At 41.8% G+C, this 22,852-nt stretch overlaps 1 protein-coding gene across 1 annotated transcript in view; it reads left to right on the forward strand.

The window, feature by feature from the left end:
- MACO1 (macoilin 1) overlaps positions 1–22,852 on the forward strand; it is a 63,655-nt gene that overhangs the window by 14,390 nt on the left and 26,413 nt on the right. Inside the window, exons 2-6 of the mRNA XM_045476116.1 lie at positions 1,224–1,365; positions 3,112–3,238; positions 7,873–7,996; positions 9,346–9,524; positions 10,909–11,410. Of these exons, the coding sequence (XP_045332072.1) occupies positions 1,224–1,365; positions 3,112–3,238; positions 7,873–7,996; positions 9,346–9,524; positions 10,909–11,410 (1,074 nt within the window). The remainder of the gene's footprint in view (positions 1–1,223; positions 1,366–3,111; positions 3,239–7,872; positions 7,997–9,345; positions 9,525–10,908; positions 11,411–22,852) is intronic.

A 22,852-nucleotide genomic window follows, 5' to 3' on the forward strand; every position in this document is an offset into this window, starting at 1 on the left:
CACAAAGCAGCATGCAAGGTTCTAGCCCAAGTCAAAGTGAGTGTTAGGTATTTTCAATCTGTATCTTACAAAACCTTTTTTTTTTTTTTTTTTTTTAATGCCTAGATTTAACCTGCTCCACAATTGACTAGGTTAGGGACATAGAATTAGGCGCTTATTAAATAATAAGGGGCTTATTAATCTGAAGGCTACTCTCATCTACTATACAACTCATGAACTGGAAGAATGGACTTTGAGATTTTAATCCATTTCCTTGTTTTGAGCTACTGGAGTGGTTAAATATGTGTTCTGCCCAGTTTATCAAAGTGTGTTTCTATTTAACATATATCCAGAGAGAAATGGAAGCACATATTTGTATCTTAGCTAGAGCAAGGCTAAGATGCTTCAGGATTTTTTCTTTAATGTACATTTTTTTAAGTTTATTTATTAATTTTGAGAGAGAGAGAGAGCGAGCCCAAGCAAGTGGGGGAGGGGCAGGGGAAGAGAAGAGAATCCCAAGCAGGCTCAGCACCATCGGTGCAGAGCCTGACATGGGGCTCGAACCCACGAACCATGAGATCATGACCTGAGCCCAAGTCGGACACATAACCGACTGAGCCATCCAGGCACCTCTCTTCAAAGTACATTTTACATCCTTAGCAGTGATTGGCATCTGCTCCTGAAGTTCATTTCTTTCTGTTTAGGGAAGTCATTTGAGTTTTGTTTGGTTAATGCAGGTGAATAATACATAGAGAGGCAAGAGGAGAAAAGAGGGAAAAAGACAGAACCCTTCAAGCATGTAGGGATGTACATCAAGAATTTCAAAGACTCTTCAAGCAGCTGTAGAGGGGTGGGGAAACAGCAAATTTGAAGCCTTTCAACCGTGACATTTTCTTCTAATGAAGAATAGCCTGAAAGCTGTAATTTTGAGAGTGTTGCAGTATTTTGAAGTTAAGTACTTAGCACATTTTTAAATAGTGGTGAGATTAAAAAATTTTTTTTATCTTAAATGGAATTAAGCATTTTTGGTCATCACCTTTCTTTGAGGGTTGTGGGTATCAGAGTGAACGCCAGAGCTGTTAAAAATTAAATGGGTTCCAGCGACAACTCTTTTTTGTCCTTTTTCTCCATTGTTTTCATGGTATGTGAAGATATTTTTTTGTCTCTTAAAAAAAAAGTGTGTTTTCTTTTTCTGTGCTTCCCAGATGACCTTGAATTAATTCTTTACTTTTATTACTTTGCAGTACATTTTTGTACCTGAAATTCCTGGTAGTGTGGGCACTTGTCCTCCTGGCCGATTTTGTCCTGGAGTTCAGATTTGAATACCTGTGGCCATTTTGGCTTTTCATCAGGAGCGTCTATGATTCCTTCAGATACCAGGGGCTGGTATGTTTATTAATCCATGTATTTCAAGTATAAGCGATTTAATTTTCTAAGAAAATCTTCAGTAACTGATGATAAAACTGTCTAAAGTACATCTTATTAGCAGTCCTTAGGTGACTGTACTGAGCTAATAGGACCTATGGACTGAAACTGGCCTCTTAAGGCAATTTTGTCTAAACCCACAGATCAAATCGTCACATTCCCTGCCTCCTCTACCATTCTAGAGACAAGAGAAGGGAAGACCTGGGGAGGGAAACAAAGTAGTGAAGGAAACAATAATTACCTAGCCCTACTCCGAAGTATTTCTGGGGCCCCAATCACTGTGTTAGTGATTGGGTTAGAGTTAGAACAGCGGTTCTCAAACTTTCTGGGGGTCTCAGGGCCGCATTACATTCTTAAATTGCTGAGGATTCCAAGCAACTTTTATTTATGTGGGTTAGATCTGTCCATATTTACTATATTAGAAATTAAAACTTTGAAAGCAAATTTAGATATTTGGTAATTCACTTGAAAATAGTAACAAGCCCATCACATGGTAACGCAAATTACATTTTTTAAATGAAAAATAACTATATTTTCCAAAACAAAAAAATGCGAAGATTGACTACATTTTTGCAAATCTCTTTAATGTCTGGCTTAATGGAAGACAGCTGCATTTTCATATCTGATTCTGAACTCACTCAATTGCAATATTACATATCACGTAGCTTCTAGAAAAAAACCTTAGGCCTGAGTGAATGAGCGTGTAACAGGCAGATGACATCTTGGTATTGTTATGAAAATGATACTGACTTGCGAGACCCACTGAAAGGATCCAGGAATCCCCAAACTAGGTTTGTTTTGTTTTGCTTTGTTTTTTTTCGTTTATTTATTTTTAGAGAGTGTGTGCACGCGTGCACATACCCTTGAGCTGGATAGAGGCTGAGAAGGAGGGAGAGAGAGAGAGAGAGAGAGAGAGAGAGAGAGAGAGAGAGAGAATCCCAAGCTCCGTGGAGCCTGATTCGGGGCTTGATATGGGCTCTATTTCAGGAACCATGAGATCATAACCTGAGCCCTTACCAAGTGTCAGACGCTTAACTGATTGGGTCGCTGAGGCATCCTCCCCACACAGCTCCAGGCTGTGGTTTGAAAACTACAGGTTTAGAACGAGGGCAAAGAGCTGGGCTTGTTCCCTTGGTTGACCTGCAGTTCTCTTGTGTTCCATGACCACACCTTAAACCTGTAACTCTTCGACTTCGAAATCCAGAGCCTAGAAGAGATGGCTTTGAGCTCATGTCCTGTTGGTAATACATAATAGTGGTGTGTCCAGAGAAATGTTGCATTATTAAAACCCTGAACATCAGCATAATTCTTACTACTGTGGTTCATTTGTGCTCCAACAGCCTCTTCTTTAAGAATGAGGCTCTTTAGGAATGCTTGATGAGGAGAGGAGCCTTTTCTGTGTTAAAATTCTAACTCTTTTAGGTGACCCACCTGTGGAGTCCAAATGAACTCACTGTGATCCAGCCTCAGTGTGGTCTGGTCCGGTTGTTCTTCATGATTTGAGGCCATAAATAGGATTACTCTTTAATGCTCAATTAACCTCTCCTTTTTATATGGTGGGTTTTCAGTGTTTAAAATGTCCTGTTGTCACTTGCTCTATAGCATGGCAGTTTCAGAGATCTTTGTCCAACATGCTTTTAATAACCGCTGTTTAAAAAAGAAGTTCTAAGACGTGTTTTTAATTTTGTTTTGTTTTGTTTCCTTTAGGCCTTCTCAGTATTTTTTGTTTGTGTAGCATTCACGTCAAATATAATATGTCTGCTGTTCATCCCCATACAATGGCTTTTTTTTGCTGCTAGCACCTATGTGTGGGTTCAGTACGTATGGCACACAGGTAAGTCTTAATGGCTTCTTAACATGGATAGAAATCTTAGATTCAACTTTTTAAATGATTTCTTTGAATACATTACTTAGGGTTGGATTTAATGTGGACATTTTTAAGTGGCCTTTTCCTAATAGATTACATCTTTAAAGTTTATTTCGTCTGTTTTTTCGTTATTGAATGAAAAGTTTAAGCCTTTATGATTTGACATCTCAGTTGTAGGCATTTCAACGACCAATCCTCATTATGAAGATATTCTTGTGTGTGTGTGTGTGTGTGTGTGTGATTTCTCTTTAGGTAGACTCGAAGATAGCCACGTTCCACATAGGAAAAATGTTCCCAGAGTTTCAGCTTTGAAAGGAATGTCTGAGGTCATTTAGTTGAACCCTTGTTCGGTCTAAGAATCCCCACAGCATCACTGACACTTAGTGGTTTAATCGCTGATTGAAAGCCTACAGTGACAAGGAACTCAGCATTTGGGGCAGCTGTAATAGAAAGCTCTTCCTGATACTGACCCAGAATTTTCCTCCTGATATTTTTGACCCAGCACATCTTGACTGTTTGGGGGCTTGCTTATCTCACAGAGGACATAAAGAGGCTTTCCCCCACAAATAAAGGGAAGTGCACAGAACTTTTTCTTCAGATTCGAGGGGTCTACAGACCATCCCCTTGAGCCCAAGCATTGCATCCCTACATGAGAGCCACACCGAATGAGTGTGGTCTCCCATCCACAGTTAACATTTCTTCAGAGATTTAACGTCTTCTCTCTCAAGTCTTCTTTTCTGTAGGCAGAACGTCTCTAGTTTCATCAGCTTCCCTTGTATGTTATCTGAACCACTTTCACCATCCTGACCTTCTTAGCTCTTAGCGGTTCTCTTAACCGAAACGTGCCGTTTCAGGTGTGTTCTGACTGGAGTGGAGCCACACAGTCGCCTCCGTCCTTACAGCTGTACTTCTGCTGTCTCAAACTAAGATGAGGCCAGACATTCTCACATTCTTCCGGGCCACCGTGGCAGCCTGAGTTGGGGGCATGGGGACGTGAGGACTGGCTCTCAGCGTGCTACGCTTTCAGCAAAGCTGCACGAAGCTTGATCCTTAGGCCCAGCTGCAGGACCTGTTAGGATTTTGATCCTGGAGGGAGTGCCAGCTCCTAAAAGCTCCCTGGAGCATTGTTCATCCTCTTCTCAGAGGTGCCAAGGGGATGATGTTGGCCCGTGTAGAAGGCACGGGTCAGTTCTGATATTTGAAGTATCCACTGTGAGCACGGTTTTCTCCAGCTTTTAGCACTCTCTCATATCTGACTTGATTTATAAGCTAACATGACAGTTCCTTAGTCTGCTTTCCTCTAATTAAAGTGATTTTCTTCATACTTTATTTTTCCTTGTATTTCCTGGTCCCGGGTCTTGGTTCAAGTGAGTTGCCATTTACACTCGTCATTGTGTCTGGGTTGCAGTTTTTTCTTTGTCATATGAAGGTGAAGTAATCTAGATAATGTCTAGGGGAGCCTTCCAGCTCAATAATCTGTGACTGTGATGAACTATAGTGATTTTCTAAATTACTTTAATAATGTCTTAGTAGTTGGGGAAAAAACTACCCCTGTAACAGTTAATAGAACCTATTGGGAACGAGTTTGGTGGGGGACCACAGGGCAGCAGTGAAGCTAGGATCATAAGGGATACTGGCCTCCCTTTAGCCTGAGGCTCAGAAATGCATGTTGGAATAGCTAAGTTGTGAAGTAGGTTGTAATTTGGAATGATTAGTGCTCAAATAAACAAAAAAGCAAACTTTGTATTCTTATTGGGCCAGACAGATACGAGTACAGTTTTTATAACACGGGATACATTTCTCTTGCCACTTGTTAAAATTTAAAATTATTTCTTAACTTTATTAGGAATAGTTGATGAAATTATATATTGCCACAAAAGAATGATAATATTAGATCATAAACTTCTTTTCCTTGCTATTAAGAGGGAAAAAAACACGATACAAAACTGTGTGTACAATATGACTCTTTCACTTGTTCAAAAATATTTTCATGATTTTATTATTTGACAAGTGTAGAAATATAGATATTTTGTCCAAAATGTTCCATTTTTTTCTATAATGTGCATATTATGTGTATGGTAAGTTTAGAAATTAATATAAGAAATTAAGAAATATAAATTTTTTAAAAAGCTTATTTATTTTTGAGAGAGTGCAGTGGGGGAGGGGCAGAGAGAGGGGACAGAGGGTCAGAAGGGGGCTCTGTTGCTGACAGCAGCAGGCACAACACAGGGCTCAAACTCACCAACCGTGAGATCACGACCTGAGCCGAAGTCTGACGCTCAACCAACTGAGACACCCAGGCACCCCAGGAATACAAATTTTTGAAAATGTATTTTGAAATGAATTTGTGAAAATGCCCTATTTTTTATAGGTTAAATCTGTAAGAATGGTTGAGGCCATTAGCTGCCTTGACAGGACTTTGAGTGTCTCTTGCCTCACACACTAGGTCTCAGGGGATTTAGGTTCTCCTTAGGAACAGACTCCGCATCATCTCGGTGATCTTGGACCCAATTTCTATAAACTCTGGGCCTTACTTTCTTCTTCAGTATAATAAGGAGCTTAGACTAAATGATCTTCTTTGTAGTTTCAAGATGCTATGATTTTTCTTTTATTTCATCCCAAGATCCTTAGTAAGAAGACCTTAGGTTACTGATTTCCCTCCCCCGACCCATTCCGTCTTCTGTCACTCACTTGTCTTATACAGTCTCAAAGGAGCTCTTTTCCAGAGTTATTGGACCTCATGCCTGTGTAGTCCATCTTCATTAAAAAAATCCCATTATTAATCATGTCTTCACATAGATAGTCCCAGCTTGCAGATTTTGATTGTAAAAATCAGTGAAAATTACCCCATTATTTGTATCTTACTTATTCTGCTCCAAGCTGCTTTTTCCTCCCTTGAAACTTGTTTTTAGTTACAAAAGGAATATAAGCTTATAGTCAAGAAAAACAATTTGTAGAACAGAACTTAAATGTCAGAAACATTTCTTTTAGTTTTTTTTTTTTTTTTTAAGTTTATTTATTTATTTTTGAGAGAGAGACAGAGCAAGCGAGGGAGGGGCAGAGAGAGAGGGAGACAGAATCCCAAGCAGGCTCCATACTGTCAGCACAGAGCCGGATGCAGGGTTCAAACCCACAAACCGTGAGATCATGACCCGAGCTGAAATCAAGAGTCAGAGGCTTAACCAACTGAGCCTCCCAGGTGCCCCTTAAATGTCAGAAACATTTCTTTATGTTATAACTCATTCTTAAGAATTTATTTTTTACGTATCATTTCATGTTAGTACAGATCTTCATTCTTTTGAAAAGCTGTATCATATACGTTATACACATTTATTATAGACAGTTCTCTGTTGATAGGCATTTAAATTCTACATTTTTGCTATTGTGAATAAGATAGTTTATATTCTTATATATTTATTCCGGGGAGTTTTAAAATATTTCTGTAGGGTAGATTCCCAGAATTGGAATTTCTGGGTCAAAGGTATAACATTTTAAGTTTAATTATACTAACCAAACGGCTTTCTAAAACTTGTTGCCCCAATTTATATTTTTGTCAAGTATGAGAATGAACCCTTTGGCTTACCCTCCCTATATTACTACTTGTCTTTAAAATTTTTGCTTATCTAGTAGAGTGAAAAATGGAATCTAATTTTTAAAACATTTGTATCTCCCTAATCAGTAGTAGTGAAGTTGAGCATCTTTTCATATGTTTTTTAGCCATCTATATTTTTCTTTTATAAGTTGCAAATTCTTTTCTTCAGTTGCCTTTTTATTGATTTGTAGGAGCTCTTTGTAAAGTAGGGCTGTGACTCTTTTCTTTTACATATTGTAAATATTTTTTGCCAGAATGTTTGTGTTTTATTTTTGTCTGTGATTCCATTGCATCTTTTGTTATGTAAAAGCTTTCAGTTTGGGTCAAACTTCTTTTTAATTAGTTTGAAAGTCTTTTTAAAAATTTTTTAATGTTTGTTTATTTTTGAAAAAGAGAGAGAGAGAGAGAGACAAAGTGTGAGCAGGGGAGGGGCAGAGATAGAGGGAGACACAGAATCCAAAGCAGGCTCCAGGCTCTGAGCTGTCAGCACAGAGCCTGACTCAGGGCCTGAACCCAGGAACCACGAGATCATCATCTGAGTGTAAGTCGGGTGCTCAACTGACTGAGCCACCCAGACACCCCTAATTAGTTTGAAAGTTTTAATGAAAGTTACTGTAGTTAAGAGAGCAAAGTGATGGTTGCCGGAGGAAAGGAGCATAGGGGGATGGGCGAAATGGATGAAGGGAAGTGGAAGGCACAGGGTTACAGTTTTGGAATGAATAAGTCATGGGCATAAAAGGCACAGCATAGGGAATACAGCCAATGACATCATAATAACGTTGTGTGGTGACAAATGGTAGCTACACTTGTGGTAAGCATAACATTACATATAGAGAAATCGAATCACTATGTCGTACCCATGAAACTAGTGTAACGTTGTATGTCAGCTAAACTCAAAAAAGAAAAAAGAAAAAGAAAGTTACTGTAATTGAACTCGTGTCCCAAACAACCCATCTGTTATGTTAGTTTAATGTATCGCTGATGCTTGTCTCTCTGCTGTTTCCCACAGAAAGGGGAGTGTGTTTGCCCACGGTGTCCCTCTGGATACTCTTTGTTTATATTGAAGCAGCGATTAGATTTAAAGATCTCAAAAATTTTCATGTAGACCTTTGTCGTCCCTTTGCTGCTCACTGGTGAGTATTATGTGTATTCTTAGTCTCTAATTCAGTTCAGTGTTTTCAGTGTAGAATGGTAAGTGCCATTATAAATTTTTTCTTAGAGATTTTACACGAACCCGAAGACAACATAATATGGCAGTAAAGAGCGTGGGCCCTCCTTTCAGGCAGATGAGTATTCGAGCCCCACTTCTTTCCCCTGATAGCATTGTCACCTTGGACATGTCACCGGCTCTAAGCCTTAGCCCTCTCACCTGTGTATTGGGGACCTGTCTTGTGGGGTCATGGGAAAGATGAAATGAGGGGATATATGTATTTAACTTAATTTCAAGCACATAGGTGTCCGATAAATGTTGTCTATTTTTATCTTAATCAGATAGTGATTCCAAAATGTCTTGAAATAGATGGCTCTCTCATGAAATTTAAATGAACTGACTTAATTTTTGCTAGTATTTATGACAAACCAAAATAAACAGGAATCAACTAAGAAGATATCGTTTCCAATATTTTAAAGTCTTTTCACAAGCAAGTGCATTAAATAAACTTGGTCAATAAAACTTGTCACTTTAAATTTGTAGTGAGAGCACATTTAGACTAATTATAATTTGTAAGTTTGAACGTTAATGAGACTTAATATGAGTTTTGACAGTGTTTGCAGAAGCTTTGAAATGATATTAGACAGACTGATGAGTCAAATGAAACTATTTCAACTTTTTATCCCAGAGGTTGTACGTACATCTGGTTTAATTTGGTGGTACAAACCAAATGTTGGCACCGATAATATCAATACTTATTTATGTATTTATTTTTTAAATGTTTATTTATTTATTTTGAGAGGGAGAGAGTGCAAGAGGGGGAGGGGCAGAGAGAGAGGGAGAGAGAGAATCTCAAGCAGGCTCCACGCTGTCAGCACGCAGCCCGGCACGGGGCTCGATCCCACGAACCATGGGATCATGACCTAAGCCGAAATCAAGAGTCAGCGCGTAACTGACTGAGCCCCTCACTCAGGCGCCCCCAGATGCCTAAGTTCTAAAAGTGCACAAGGGAGTTTGTTAATCAAAGACATTAGCAACCGTATCCAGCAGTCACTGGGGTAGAGTTCTTGAGTTGGTTTGAAGAATGTCAGAGTCTGAAGAGCAGCCTCTTACGGTCCGGCAGTCCCTCTGTTCCCTGGGGGTTTGCTCCACGTGCCCGCTGCCTGTCACTTCCACAGCAGACATCACGTACATTTATGTGTACTAAATGCTCCACTGCCATCATCATCTAGAATGTATTTCTTAATTTCAGTCGTAGGTGTCCTCGTGTGCTTGATGCATGTGTGGTTTGTTTTTAACTGGCAATTACTGGCTAGGTTTTCTTCTTTCTAGCATTGGGTACCCCGTGGTGACTTTGGGCTTTGGCTTCAAAAGTTACGTAAGCTACAAAATGCGGTTAAGGAAGCAAAAGGAAGTGCAGAAAGAGAACGAATTTTACATGCAGCTTCTTCAACAAGCCCTCCCCCCGGAGCAACAGATGCTCCAGAAGCAAGAAAAAGAAGCCGAGGAAGGTAGGTCTTTACCCTAAAGCTGTGTTGGCTCAGTAGATTAGTCATTATTTTGTCTATCAGTAGATTTCTTTTTTGGCCCTGGAAAAGTTGGTAGGACTTTGGAAGATTACCAAGGATTTTCCTGTTTTCTGGTGTTCCCTTTCAGGGCCATTGCTTTGTGTGATCATGAAATACAGGGCGTGGATGTTTTCTAGCTAGTAGCTGAAGACCATGTGCTTCAAATATGTTTATTTTATTTTATTATTTTTATAGCGTATTTTCCATTTCAACCTTTTATTTGTTACAAATATTTAAAACTGTTTATTCTCAGCAACATAGCTATATAACTATGTGAGTTTATAATTGAAGCAAGCCAAGAACCAAAGTATAAGCAAGATCGTGATGTGGACATAAATAGTTGTTTTTTAAGTTAAAATTCTTCTGAATAGAGCAAAAGTGGTTCCGCCCCATTCTAAATGGTTCCTATAATGCAGTGCGGCTCTTAAAGTGAGCAGTTTCTAGTAAGACCACTCTAATGAGCACGTATCTAATTCAGTAGATGAATTGACAACAATACTAGTTTTCTTTGAAGGCTGGAAGTTTGGAGTCATGTTTTTAGTTGAAATATACCAATCTTACTCTCTGCTATAGTGCAGAAGGATCTCTTCAAGTAGACTTGGACAGACTGGAATGTGTAGACCTCATACGGAAAATTCTTTTCGAGTGCCCTACTAAATGTCATAGACTTATTACCTCATTGCTAGAGTCGAGAAAAATATAGATGCCCCATATCCTGACCTCATACCTCTCCTTTTGTTTCATTTAATCACTTTCTTTTCAGTAAAGCTACTAACAGTTTGCTTAGCCTGTTTTAAAAGATAGTCTCTTAAGAGTCTGACCTGCCTGTGTCCTCTTCATCCCAGTGACAGACAAGTTTGATTTGACTGATAAATTAAGTATGACTTAACTGTAAAATCCTCATCTTCTTTTCAAGGCCCAAACTAGAACGGCCCGGTGTTTATAAATGATAGTGATTTTCCATAAACGATAGGTTTTTAAGTTTATTTATTTATTTAGAGAGAGAGAGGGAGAGAATCCCAAGCAGACTCCATGCTGTCAGCACAGAGCCCGACGTGGGGCTCAAACCCATGAACCATGAGATCATGGCCGGAGCTGAAATCGAGAGTTGGACGCTTAACCTTAACCCTAGGCACCCCATGGATTTGCTTGCACAAGTTAGCATGATGTGGTGTGGTTATTATTGCTTCTAAATGAGTTTGTAAACTGATGGAGTAAGTTTCTAAGCATAGATAATGCAGTTGGTTGACTCTGTGCTGTGTTTTTATACAACTAAATGTTCCGGTGTGGGTTTTTTTTGTTTGTTGGTTTGTTTTTGGTATTGTAGCAGCCAAAGGATTGCCTGATATGGATTCCTCGATCCTTATACACCACAACGGAGGTATTCCAGCCAACAAAAAACTCTCCACAACTTTGCCAGAGATAGAATACCGAGAAAAAGGGAAAGAAAAGGACAAGGATGCCAAAAAACACAACCTTGGAATAAATAACAACAATATTCTACAACCTGTAGACTCGAAAATACAAGAAATTGAGTATATGGAAAACCATATCAATAGTAAAAGATTAAATAATGATCTTGTGGGAAGTACAGAAAATCTCTTGAAAGAGGACTCATGCACTGCTTCCTCAAAAAATTACAAAAATGCCAGTGGAGTTGCGAACTCCTCACCTCGCAGTCATAGCGCCACAAATGGGAGCATTCCTTCCTCATCTAGTAAAAACGAGAAGAAGCAAAAATGCACGAGCAAGAGCCCAAGTGCTCACAAGGACTTAATGGAAAACTGTATTCCTAATAACCAGCTAAGCAAGCCAGACGCACTGGTGAGGTAAGTGTGCGTGCTGTGTCCTTCGACCACTTTTCCAGGAAACCCAACTTAAGTCTGGAAAAACAGACCCTTCCATACGGGCCTGTGGGAATTGGTGACCAGATACTGTGGCTTTTAACCCGGCGGTATTTGAAGTGTTTATTTCACATGAGTTTGCTGGTCACCTAGTGCCGTTGTCCTGAAGCATTGATTCGGGCCCTTTTGAGTGTTCTGAGTAAGAGGTGACAGTGTTCTCTTTGCACACGTGACCAAATGTACCCGTAACTCGATTCTTGCAGTGGTTTTGAGAGACAGATCTGTGGTTCTGGTCTTGCTCTGTTTGCATATCCAAAGTTCTTGTGGCATAGACACAAGACGAAGAGTTTGTGTCCTGTTCGCACATGTCCCTCTGTCAGACTGGATCCAACAGGCGGGGTGGGGTGGGTGCGGAGAAAGTTGACCTTACCACCTTGTGCTTGTTTTTGCTTGTTTTGGTTAATTCCACTTAAAACGTGGATTATGTCCCCAGATAACTCTGGGGAAATCAAGTTTGAAAGGTAATCTCTAAACATCCCACAGGTAAATACAATGTTAAACTTCAATTTTAATCACAAATGTTCCTTTTCCCATCTTTAAGTAAGAGAATAACATCGTTGTATTTACCTTGACTGTCTCAGCCTTAAGTCTGCTGCGTTTTATATATTTTCTAAAATACACATATGTTCTTTTGACCTCGTATCTTTTTGATTTGGAAACTGGGATCTGAACGGGACCTTTTTTTTAAGATTTTTAAAAAATGTTTATTATTTATATTTGAGAGAGACAGACAGACAGACTGCAAGCAGAGGGGGGGCAGAGAGAGAGGGAGACACAGAATCCGAAGCAGGCTCCAGGCTCCGAGCTGTCAGCACAGAGCCTGACGCAGAGCTCGAACCCACAAACCGTGAGATCATGACCTGAGCCGAAGCCGGTTGCTCAACTGACTGAGCCACCCAGGCGCTCCTGAACTGGAGCTTTTTTCATGTGTAACTCAAGAGGACGGTTATAACTCCCTGCCTCCACTAAGTCATCTTCCATTCCTCTTCCTTTGGCTTAATTAAGAGCAGACAATTTCTTCTAGGAGGGAAGGTTTCCAGTGTTATAAATTATATAAAATAGATTATTAATTTGTCTTACTTTTCTGACTGGCGGTTAGATCAAGAGAAATATATGTGGGTTCTGCTGCTAAAGGCTCTAGAGGTTTCCTAGCCCCCAGCCACCTTTAGAAGCATACCATGCTGCTGATGATGTCAGGCCAGCATCCACATCTGTTTGTTGCAACATTCTGCCCATGATGCCCTGCAGAGAAAACACTCAGCAGAGAACCCTCTTCCAGGGGCCCATGGGAGAAAGACCAATTAGTTAACCTTCTATTTCAAATCAAATGTCCCACAAATTTATTATATGCTGTAAATGAAATATGTGCCACAAGCTTTTTAACATCCTTTCTCCTATCCACTTAAGTTTTTTTGTGTGTTTTAATGTTTGTTTATTTTTGAGAGCTAGAGAGAGCATAGGTAGGAGAGGGGCAGAGAGAGAGGGAGACACAGAATCCAAAGCAGGCTCCAGGCTCTGAGCTGTCAGCACAGAGCCCGACACGGGGCCCGAACTCACGAACAATGAGATCATGACGCAAGCTAAAGTCAGACTCTTACCGACTGAGCCACCCAGGCGCCCCTCCTATTCACTTTAAAGAATAGCAGTCAAGTCAAAACAGTTTTCTGCTGTTGGGTATTACAGAAACAGCAGATAAGACTCAGTCTTGTGATACCATCTCACTTGGGCCCCAGCTGTAATGTTGATTGACTCTGCCACCTAATCTGCCTCTAGTAAAGAAGTTCAAGGACTCAGATGGCCAGTCTTCCTTCCTTCCTTCGTCCTGGGTGGTATGGCTCTTCCTGTGGTCACTAATGTGTACTCTGATGTGCCTTGATCTGAAGGGCCCCAGAATATTTTTACCCTGTTTTAGGGAATACCTGCTGTCAAATACATAAATAGGAAATATTATATTTAAAATGTTTTATGAGCTTCTGTAGGATTATTTTCAATGTCTAATGTATTACAAAGAATAAGGACACTTTGTAAATATCAACAGGGGAGAAACCTAAATAAATTATGGTCCATCCATTTGATGGACTTTCTTTTTTTAATGTTTATTTATCTCTGAGAAAGAGAGCAGAGAGAGAGAGGGGAGAGAGAATCCCAAGCCGACTCCACACTGCCAGGGCAGAGCCTGACACGGGGCTCGAACTCATGGACCATGAGATCATGACCTGAGCTGAAACCAAGAGTCAGACTGAGTCACCCTTTCTGATGAATTTTTAATATAGACATTACAAAATCATATTTTTGAGCCATATTAAACAATATAGGGAAGTGCTCATGACACAATATTTAATGAAGAAAGTAGAAAGCAGTTTTATGAAAAACATCCTTTTTTCTAATATACACAAAAATGATTCGAAGGGGAAGGAACTAAAATGATAGCAATAATTACTGCCTCATGATAGTATTGGGGCTTTAGTTTTTCTTTTTACTTTCATGCATTTTCAAATTTTCCAAGACGAACAACAATAGAAGTTTATAAACAGAAGCTATCTGAGCACATTACTCAGCTTGGTTGTAGGAGGCCTTATCACATTTCCTCTCGTCCTTCTTGGCCATCTCCCATTTCCTCTTGTTTGACTTCATGTATGCTTTGGTAAATATTCGTAAGACTATAACTGACCCAAACCTGACGTGCTCCAGTTGTTAGCTAGAGAGTGGGGTTGTGTCTTAAGATGGAGAGGGGCTGGTTTCAGGGGCCCGTAAGGCTCCTTCTGATGCAAATGTACTGGGCTGACAGCCTATATGGGAGCCCTGGGCTACAGCAGACAGGCTTCTGGTTGTGCACAAGCCAGGCTGGCTGGAGGGAGAAGACTGATCTCCCGCTTCCTGTTTAAAAAAAAAAATTTTTTTTTAAATCATTTGAAAAACCAGTACTGTAATATAATGGTAAGTTAATTGCAAAACATTCCACAGCTCGTCTGTCTCAGCATCATGATTGAGAGCTGTTCTATTTGAGGAACCGGTACTGTGACTTGGGGGAAAAATTCATTAGGACACCACTTTCAAAGAGAATTCTTGTAGGTCCTTGTGGCTGTGAAAAGGGTTGATGGCCACTCCTTGTTGGAAGGAGCAAGTAGTCCTTGAGGTCTTTTCTCTGTCCCTCTCAGCCCCACGCACGCTCCCCCCCCCCCCCCGTGCGCTGTATTCCACAGGTTGGCAAATGACTGCGCCCAGGCCAAATCTGGCCCACTGCCTGTTTTTGTAAAAAATAGTTTTATTGGAACACAGCCATGCCCGCTCATTCATTTACGTAGCGTCTGTGGCTGCTTTTGTGCCACAGTGGCAGTTGAGTAGCTGCGACAGAGAGACAGAGACCGTGTGGCCTACAAAGACAAAGATATTAACGGTCCGGCCCTTTGCAGAAAAAATATGCTGATAGATGGCTACGGTTAAAGAATGTGCGGGAAGGTGGGGACTTGGGAAGAAGTGTTGCCTGTAGGATCCTTCCTAGGAAAAGTTTGGGAACGCGCGAAAGCCAGCCCAAAGTTTCTCTTCTCATTTGAAGAATACATCTTACAAAATGACCTGACTTCTGCCAGCTTGATTTCTGAATCCTTTACCCAGGATATTTAGAAACAGTCTTATATTGTTGGTAGCCAAAATATTTAAATTCTGACCTGAGAAAAATTCTAGATAAAAACAGAAAATACAAGAAGGAAGATCAGTTATTTGTTTTTCTAATTTTTTAAAATGTTTATTTTTGAGAGAGAGAGAGAGACAAAGCGTGGGGGGGTTGGGGGGGAGGACAGAGAAAGACAGAGACCCAGAATCCCAAGCAAGCTCTAGGCTCTGAGCTGTTGGTACAGAGCCCGACGCAGTGCTTGAACCCACAAACCGTGATATCATGACCTGAGCCTAAGTCAGACACTTAACCAACTGAACCACCCAGGTGCCCCGAAGATCGGTTATTTTAATTAAGAGCTGGGTTAAAAGGAATGATGGAAATTAGAATGAGATCTGCTACATTTCTTCTAAAATCTGGTCAATTTTAAAACATTTTAAATGTGAAAAAATTACAGAAGATTTAGAGAAAAGGGAGAAATAGTCGCACCATGTGACACAAATCACTGTTAAAATTTTGTCGTGTATTCTTTTCATCAACTAAACTTACCTAGTTGTGGCCATAGTGTTTGTGTAGTTTTCGTGTCCGGCTTCTTTCTCTTAAATTGTACCTAAATCATTTTGCCAGTGCAGCCGAACCCTCTTTTCCCCTTGATGTGGAATATTCCATGGCAGTCTGTGAGATCACTTGGCAGCTGCTCTAAGATGGGGCAGGTCAGGGTGACAGTGGAGTGGCTCTCCTGCAGTTTCAGGGCCTGGGAGCGGGAGAGCCGGCAGCCGTGTGTGCGCTCGACACGAAGCTCCCGCTCAGATACAGCCCCAGACTGGAGGGTTCTTCTTTGCCACTCTCCCTTGTTTCCAGGTCAAGGGAGAGAATGTAAAACTCTGACTACAAAATGTAAAGTGATCGCTATTCTGCTGAAATGCTGAAACAAAAAAAAGGCTCCTCGGTTCACTTCCAGTCTATTTTTTTTTCTTTGGTACCCAAGACAGAAGATTCATCCCTTCTATTTTTAGTGCTTGTTCTTAATAAGATATCAACTTTGTCTCTAATGTAGTTGAGTCGTATCTGGTACAAAGAGTCATGAAGGAAAAGTCTCCAGGGTTTGCCTCGCAGAGCTGCATTTAACAAAACCGAGTCGGATTTAGGATGGTGTTTATTTGTTGGAGCTGGAAGCGTTCTCAGGGGCGTCTAGACCAGCCTCCCCAACCCTGTCTTCTTGTCTGTGAAGTAGATGAGCCCTGGGAGAGTAGACGGCTAGTCTGAGTGACCAAGCTAGAGTGGCGGTGCCAGGGCTGGAACCCACACTTCTTGACTTCTGCCTTTTTGGTTCTAACCATGCTACTTTAAAAAGGTTTATCAGGGATGCCTGGGTGGCTCAGTCGGTTAAGCGGCCAACTTCGGCATAGGTCATGATTTCGCGGTCCGAGAGTTTGAGCCCTGTGTCGGGCTCTGTGCTGACAGCTCAGAGCCTGGAGCCTGTTTCCGATTCTGTGTCTCCCTCTCTCTCTGACCTTCCCCTGTTCATGCTCTGTCTCTCTCTGTCTCAAAAATGAATAAACGTTAAAAAAAAAATTAAAAAAAAAAGGTTTATCAACCTGCTTTATTTTTCTGCTTTATATATTTTTTTCTGTGCTGTTACTCATTTTAAATATACACGCAAGTAAAGCTGGCTCGGTGACTGGCACCAGACCTAGATTTTAGGCTCTCGTGGCTAAAATCCGTGGAAGAAACGCTTAGAACTTCAGAATTCATTTTTTATTAATTCATGAGTTATTCAGAATTCATTCATTTCCTTTTTTGTAGAGAGACGCTGTTCTAAGTGTTTTTCAAATTTTTGCTCTTGCCAAAGACACAAGGGTGTACTTAATCTCTGAGTGTAGAGGGGCCAGCCACTATACCCTTGAAAGCTTACGAGGTCTCTGAGAATTCAACTCTGCTTAGGGCTAGCTTGGTTCAGACAGCCCAGAACCACCCAGCATGGAATTTGCCCTTTTGGGAGGGAGAATTCTGGCGTAGGCTTAACTGGTCACCTGGACAGCCAAGAGCCCTGAACTGGAAGACTTAAGCCCAGGGATGGAACCATCAACTTACCCTGGGGAGAGGCCACTAGCGAGTGACTTCCTGGAAGGCCTGGGATCCTGGGGTTGGGACACTGCCATGATAGTAAGTTCTGGAGAAAGTTTGAAGCCAGGGAGCCGGGGAGAGCCTTCTCTTTAGGGAAAAATGGGATCTGGGGAAAGTTATACTCTATTCAATACTCACTCTTTTATTCCTCTCTAAATTTATTTGGTTACTTTAGGCACACCAAAACGTAGTTGCTTATAACTTAATTTGTTCACATAATTCTGCTTGTTAGGAGACTTGAGATCCTGAGGGTAGTGGTGGGGAGGGGAAAACTTTGTCAGGACCCCGCCTCAGAGGGAAAGGAGGGAAGGGGACGGATAGAGAAGTACTTTAAGAAATTAAAAAAAAATTTTTTTTTAATGTTTACTTAGTTTTAAGAGGGTGTGAACGGCTGAAAGAGAGGACCTGAGGATCTGAAGCAGGCTCTGCACTGATAGCAGAGAGCCCAGCGTGGGGCTTGAATCCACAAACCGTGAGATCATGACCTGAGCTGAAGTCAGACGCTCAACCGATGGAGCCACCCAGGCGCCCCCTTTAAGAAACTTTAACTTGTTCACTGGGGCGCCTGGGTAGCTCCATCGGTTAAGTGTCCGACTTCAGCTCAGATCATGATCTCACAATTTGTGGGTTCAAGCCCCGCATCCGGCTCTGTGCTGACAGTTTGGAGCCTGGAGCCTTCTTCGGCTTCCGTGTCTCCTTCTCTCTCCCCCCCTTCCCTGCTTGTGCTCTCTCAAAAATAAATCTTAAAAAAAATTAAAAAAAAAAAAAAAAGAAATTTTAACTCGTTGACTTACACTGAGGAGTATTTAACACTCAGCCCAAGGACTGACTTATATTACCAGATCTGGACCTTAGAGAAATATTTTTGGAACATATAGATTGATGACAACATGTTTTATTAAATAGGCTATGTAATGTTGTAGCCCGTCAACGAGTGTATCGATTAGTATTATGTTTTAGCAGGCTGTGATTTGTTTGTGACTCCTGTCTTTCTGGTTTAAGTGGGGGGGGGGGGCAGAATGTCATTGTTCTTCATTCCACTTTCTAGCCCCTATAAGCCTTGTATTTGTATTTATGATTTTAGGTTTCTCTTACAAAGGGGGACGAAGGTGGCCAAAGCTAAAACAGCCAGCTCTCCCCCTTGACCGGACTTGCTGGTGGCACAGATTGCCCAGATGTGACTTGTGACTAGCAGTTTACAATCTGTTGTACTTTAAAACATTTTTTTTATTTTTATTTCAGAGAGAGAGTGCGTGGGGCCGGGGGGTGGGGGCAGAGGGAGAGAGAAAGAGAATCCTAAGCAGGTTCCGTGCTCAGTGTGGAGCCTGACGTGGGGCTTGATCCCGTGACCCTGGAATCATGACCTGAGCTGAAATCAAGAGTCAGACGCTCAACTGACAGAGCCACCCACGTGCTGCTGTACTTCTGAATTTAATCTTGTCTTCCAAATACCAGCATTTGAGATTGTTGTAGAACCTCTGACTTACATAAGCCTTCTTAGTGTGGTCTTGCTCTGTGGGGAAAAACGACAGGAGACCGGTTTACAGGACTTCCCATTTTTCATTACCCCACATTTTGAGATGTCCATGCACAACTAAAAATTACATATCCTTTGAAAAGAAAGGGCCATGTTTTTAGATTCTGGTTTTTAATCATCAGTGGGTTCAGTATGACCTGGTGTGAATAACTGAAAAAGAGCTAAGCGAAGAGAGACTCCAAGAAACTCGTATTTTGTCATCTCAGAGAAGCTTTTCAAAGCAACAAGGAAAGTTAGGGACAAGGGCAGATGCCATGTCCCAGAAGAACAAAGAGACTCCAGTTCTTCTTACAACTGTCCGTCTTTCTCGTCCCTTGTAGGAAGCTGTCCGGGTGTTTGCCCATCTCAGGGTTAGAAGTGGGTGGGGCTGGCTCCTAGCTCCAGAGGCCAGGAAAGACAAGGAACTTGGTGGGTGGTTCCAAGTTGTAACAGAAAGTGAGGAAGAAGATTCAGTGCATGGAACCCAAGATTGTAGGCACAAAGCCATAATACAGTCCAAAGCTGAGACCTGACCGTGGGGAAGAACTAAGAGCAGCGGATTCAGGAGGTAGAGCCTATGAGCATCCCCTTGGACAGGTGCCCCAGGGGGGGATGGCACTTGTATGGACTAATCTAGCCCTCCCCCCAAGGCCTGAAGAGTCCTCAGTGGGGAATCACAGGGGTTTGGGTGAGACAGCTTACAGAGGGTTCTCTTGAAAGGTGGAAACCCATCTTCAAAGCGAGTAATGGAAAGCCTCCAAGATTGATTGTTAAAGGGGAGGAAGTAGCAAAACATTGCATTTATGAGGCCATTATAAACTATGGGTGGATATGGTTCTCAGATACACAGAAAATTACTTGAAATAACACATAGCAGGTGGTCAATTGTAGTTGATTGTAGGGGATATTTACTTTTTATTTACATTGTCTGTTTCTGTGGAGTTTGAATTTTTACCCGGGCTTGTTAATACCCAGAATAGAACCTAAGCTCAGTGAGGCCAGGGACCTCCTTTTCTCTTACCTGCTATGGTACACAGAGTAGATACTCAATAAATACCTGTTGAATGAGCATTCCCTTCGTGCAGAGAAAATGCTAGAAAGAGGCGGGGAGGAAGATGAGCCTCAGTCATCGCAGTGCAGTGCAGTTCAAAGTTGAGTGGCAGTGTGGCTCAGAGAGGCTTTTGAAGTTAGAAAAGTTACATATTCCATTAGACAGGCCAAGCACCGAACATTCAGTGTCCCACTATTCGTTGCTCGTGAGTAGGTTGTTAACACGCTTATTTCTAAAAAACAGAAATACTTTCCACTCTAAGCCCCTTTCCTTGGTATTTTCTAGGAAGTTTTGCAATTTAGTACTCTGTCAGTACTATTTTCTAAGGATATTCAGGAGGTTCAAGAATTTCTGGAAGTTACCAGGGACAAGGGGAGAAAACTCATCCAAGGGACTCCTCTCAAAAAAGCCATTTGCTCTGGCAGTGGGTCGGTTGTGCTTCAGGGCCAGGGAATCTAGGCACAAGCCACGTCTCGGCCAAGAACTTGGAGGAGATCTCAGTTTGCTGCTTATTCATCTCTTGCCCTCTCCCCTGCCAGCCCTGGCCATGCTCTTTGTCTGTGTGGTAGCTGGATAGGGAGCTCAGATCCCACGTTTCTGCTTCAAGGAAATCCCCCAGGTTAGAAAATGTGTTGACTCGAGGCACCTGGGTGGCTCAGTCGGTTAAGCGTTTGACTCTCGATTTCAGCTCAGGTCATGATCTCACGGTTTGTGCATTTGAGCCCTGTGTTGGGCTCTGCCCTGACAGCTTGGAACCTGCTTGGAATATTCTCTCTCTCTGTCTCTCTCTGTCTCTCTCTGTCTCTCCTTCTCTCTCTCTCTCTTTCCCCCACCCACAAAATGAATAAGCATTAAAAAAGAAAATGTGTTGACTGTTTATATATCATCTCTGGTGCCAGAGGGAGAATGATAACATTTGTTCTCTTTTGCATCTGAATACATTTTGCTGGGTGCCAGAAACAGTTTGCGGAAGAAAATCTAGGGCTTGGGCCCTGGGACTTTACCCCGGCTGCATCCCCTACGGGTGGCCCCTGCACACCGCAGAGCTAACAAACCGTGGCTGCAAAATGACTTGCTTGCTCCCCTCCCCAGGGAGTGTTGGCTACCAAAGCAGACCTTTCTGCTTCTCTAGGTACACAGAGTAATTTATTTGTAACAGTATTATTTCTAGCCCAGAGGTAGAATTTAGTAAAACTGTGTGAAATTTTAGAATAAAGATGATGCAAACTGGGCAGTTAGAGGTTCCAACTAGATTAAATATGTCGAATTCAGCGGCTGCTGAATTATTTGGAAATGATTAAGTGGAAAAAATAAGCAGTAGAGCCATAGTTCTATTTAGTAAATTCGGTGTGTGTGTTTTCTGTCTCTGTGGGAAAATGTTTTTGATTCATGTTTGTGTAGCGTTGCCTCTGAGCAGACATGACTTATTTCCACTTTCTGCCATGCTCATAATATTTACGGTACCTACAGGTTTTATCTGGTTGGCTCTGTTTACATTAATCCACAGTATAGTTTGAGTTGATTTTAAGCACTGCCGTTATTTAAAACGATCATATTCTGAGATCTAAATGTGGTAATAGGAGCATGATAATTTTATACTTAAACAGGGCTAGCGTGTGACTTGAAAACCACGTAGCTCGGGAGAAACTAGGCATCAGTGACTTGAAGCCACCAATTTGCCTACTGCCTTCACATCCAGGTAACCAAAGAAGATAATTATGTTGTACAGATAAATAAATGACGAAATGACACAAATTATTTGCTGTAGGGAGTCCACACTGGAAATATTTTTCTGTTGAGTACTAAGAGTTTATTCTAACAAAACAGGGATTTCTAGTTAGACAATTGGAAAGTTTCCCTCTCTAGAATTCAGAAGGAACTACTATAAAACTTTGTGTTAAATTCTGAGTCAGTACCCCTGCTGGCACATAATGAATTGAGATTTCCAGCTAAGGGGATTAGTGGTGGATTCCCTGAAGGGGACGTACTCCAAGGAAAAGGAACTATATTCTTTAAATGTTACTCACGCCATCATTTAGAAACTAGCTGTTTGAATCCTTTGACAGCCAGTGTGGGCATACTTCAATCTTTGCAAATGTCTGAGACCTTTTTTCCAGCCAGCTGGGCCTCTCGGGGTTAGAATAAGTTTTGGTTTCTCTTTTATGGGAAGAATGACAGCTCTTCTCTCTCATAAGGTGCATTTCACAACTCCCTTGGCCCAGTGTTGTTCCAGGCTTGCAAAAGAAACAGAGTAATGAACTGGAAAAGACCGTCGCCCTTACTCTCCCCCTGGCCCTAGAGCTGGGAGCAGGACAGGGCACAGCACAGGCTGGGGTTGGCACCATTTGCATTCACTACTGTGCCTGGCCCCTGGGAGTCAGGATGCACGTACCCTTCCTGCGGGACAGCTGATTGTCACCATGGGGGACTGCACGTTCCCTTCCTGCGGGACAGCCGATTGTTGCTGTGGGGGATTGCAGGGCGGGTGTTGCTAAATCTTCTGAGATTTTGAAGAGATGCCAAAGATAGGTATCTATGTCAAATCTCCCAGTTTTGAAGTCAGGGAGGGTCAAACAAAACATGTTTATGGGCCAGATTGGCTTACCAGTTTGCAGCCTCTGCACCTGACCCTTCCTGTTATTCTTGTATTTTGTTCCCTCCCACCCCTCTGGCCCTACCAATCAAAACTTGACTCCTATAGGAAGGATTTTTCTGTTACGGAGTATCTGGTAAATCCCATGAACTCATTTGCCACGTATGAATGGGAACTTTTTGCTTTATCCTCTCCTTCAGTTCTTGGCATTCTTGGAGAACATGCACCTGTTGACAGTGTCTCCCTCCACCCCAAAGACCATCCCCTTCACAGTCAAATGCCCACAGCTGACTGTGAGGCTTTCCGAGCACTTAGAAGGAGAAGGGACAGCCGGCCTTGTGACAAGGGTGGTTTGGGTGTCCGGTGTTCCTCCAACCATATGGTACAGAGAGCTGCTTAGCCCTCCTGGGCCTAGAACTGGTGACTTCTCCCACGCCAACATGTTTCTCTCCCGTGTCCTTAGAGCA

This window comes from Leopardus geoffroyi, chromosome C1 (genome assembly GCF_018350155.1).
Source record: "Leopardus geoffroyi isolate Oge1 chromosome C1, O.geoffroyi_Oge1_pat1.0, whole genome shotgun sequence".
Taxonomy (NCBI): Eukaryota; Metazoa; Chordata; class Mammalia; order Carnivora; family Felidae; genus Leopardus; species Leopardus geoffroyi.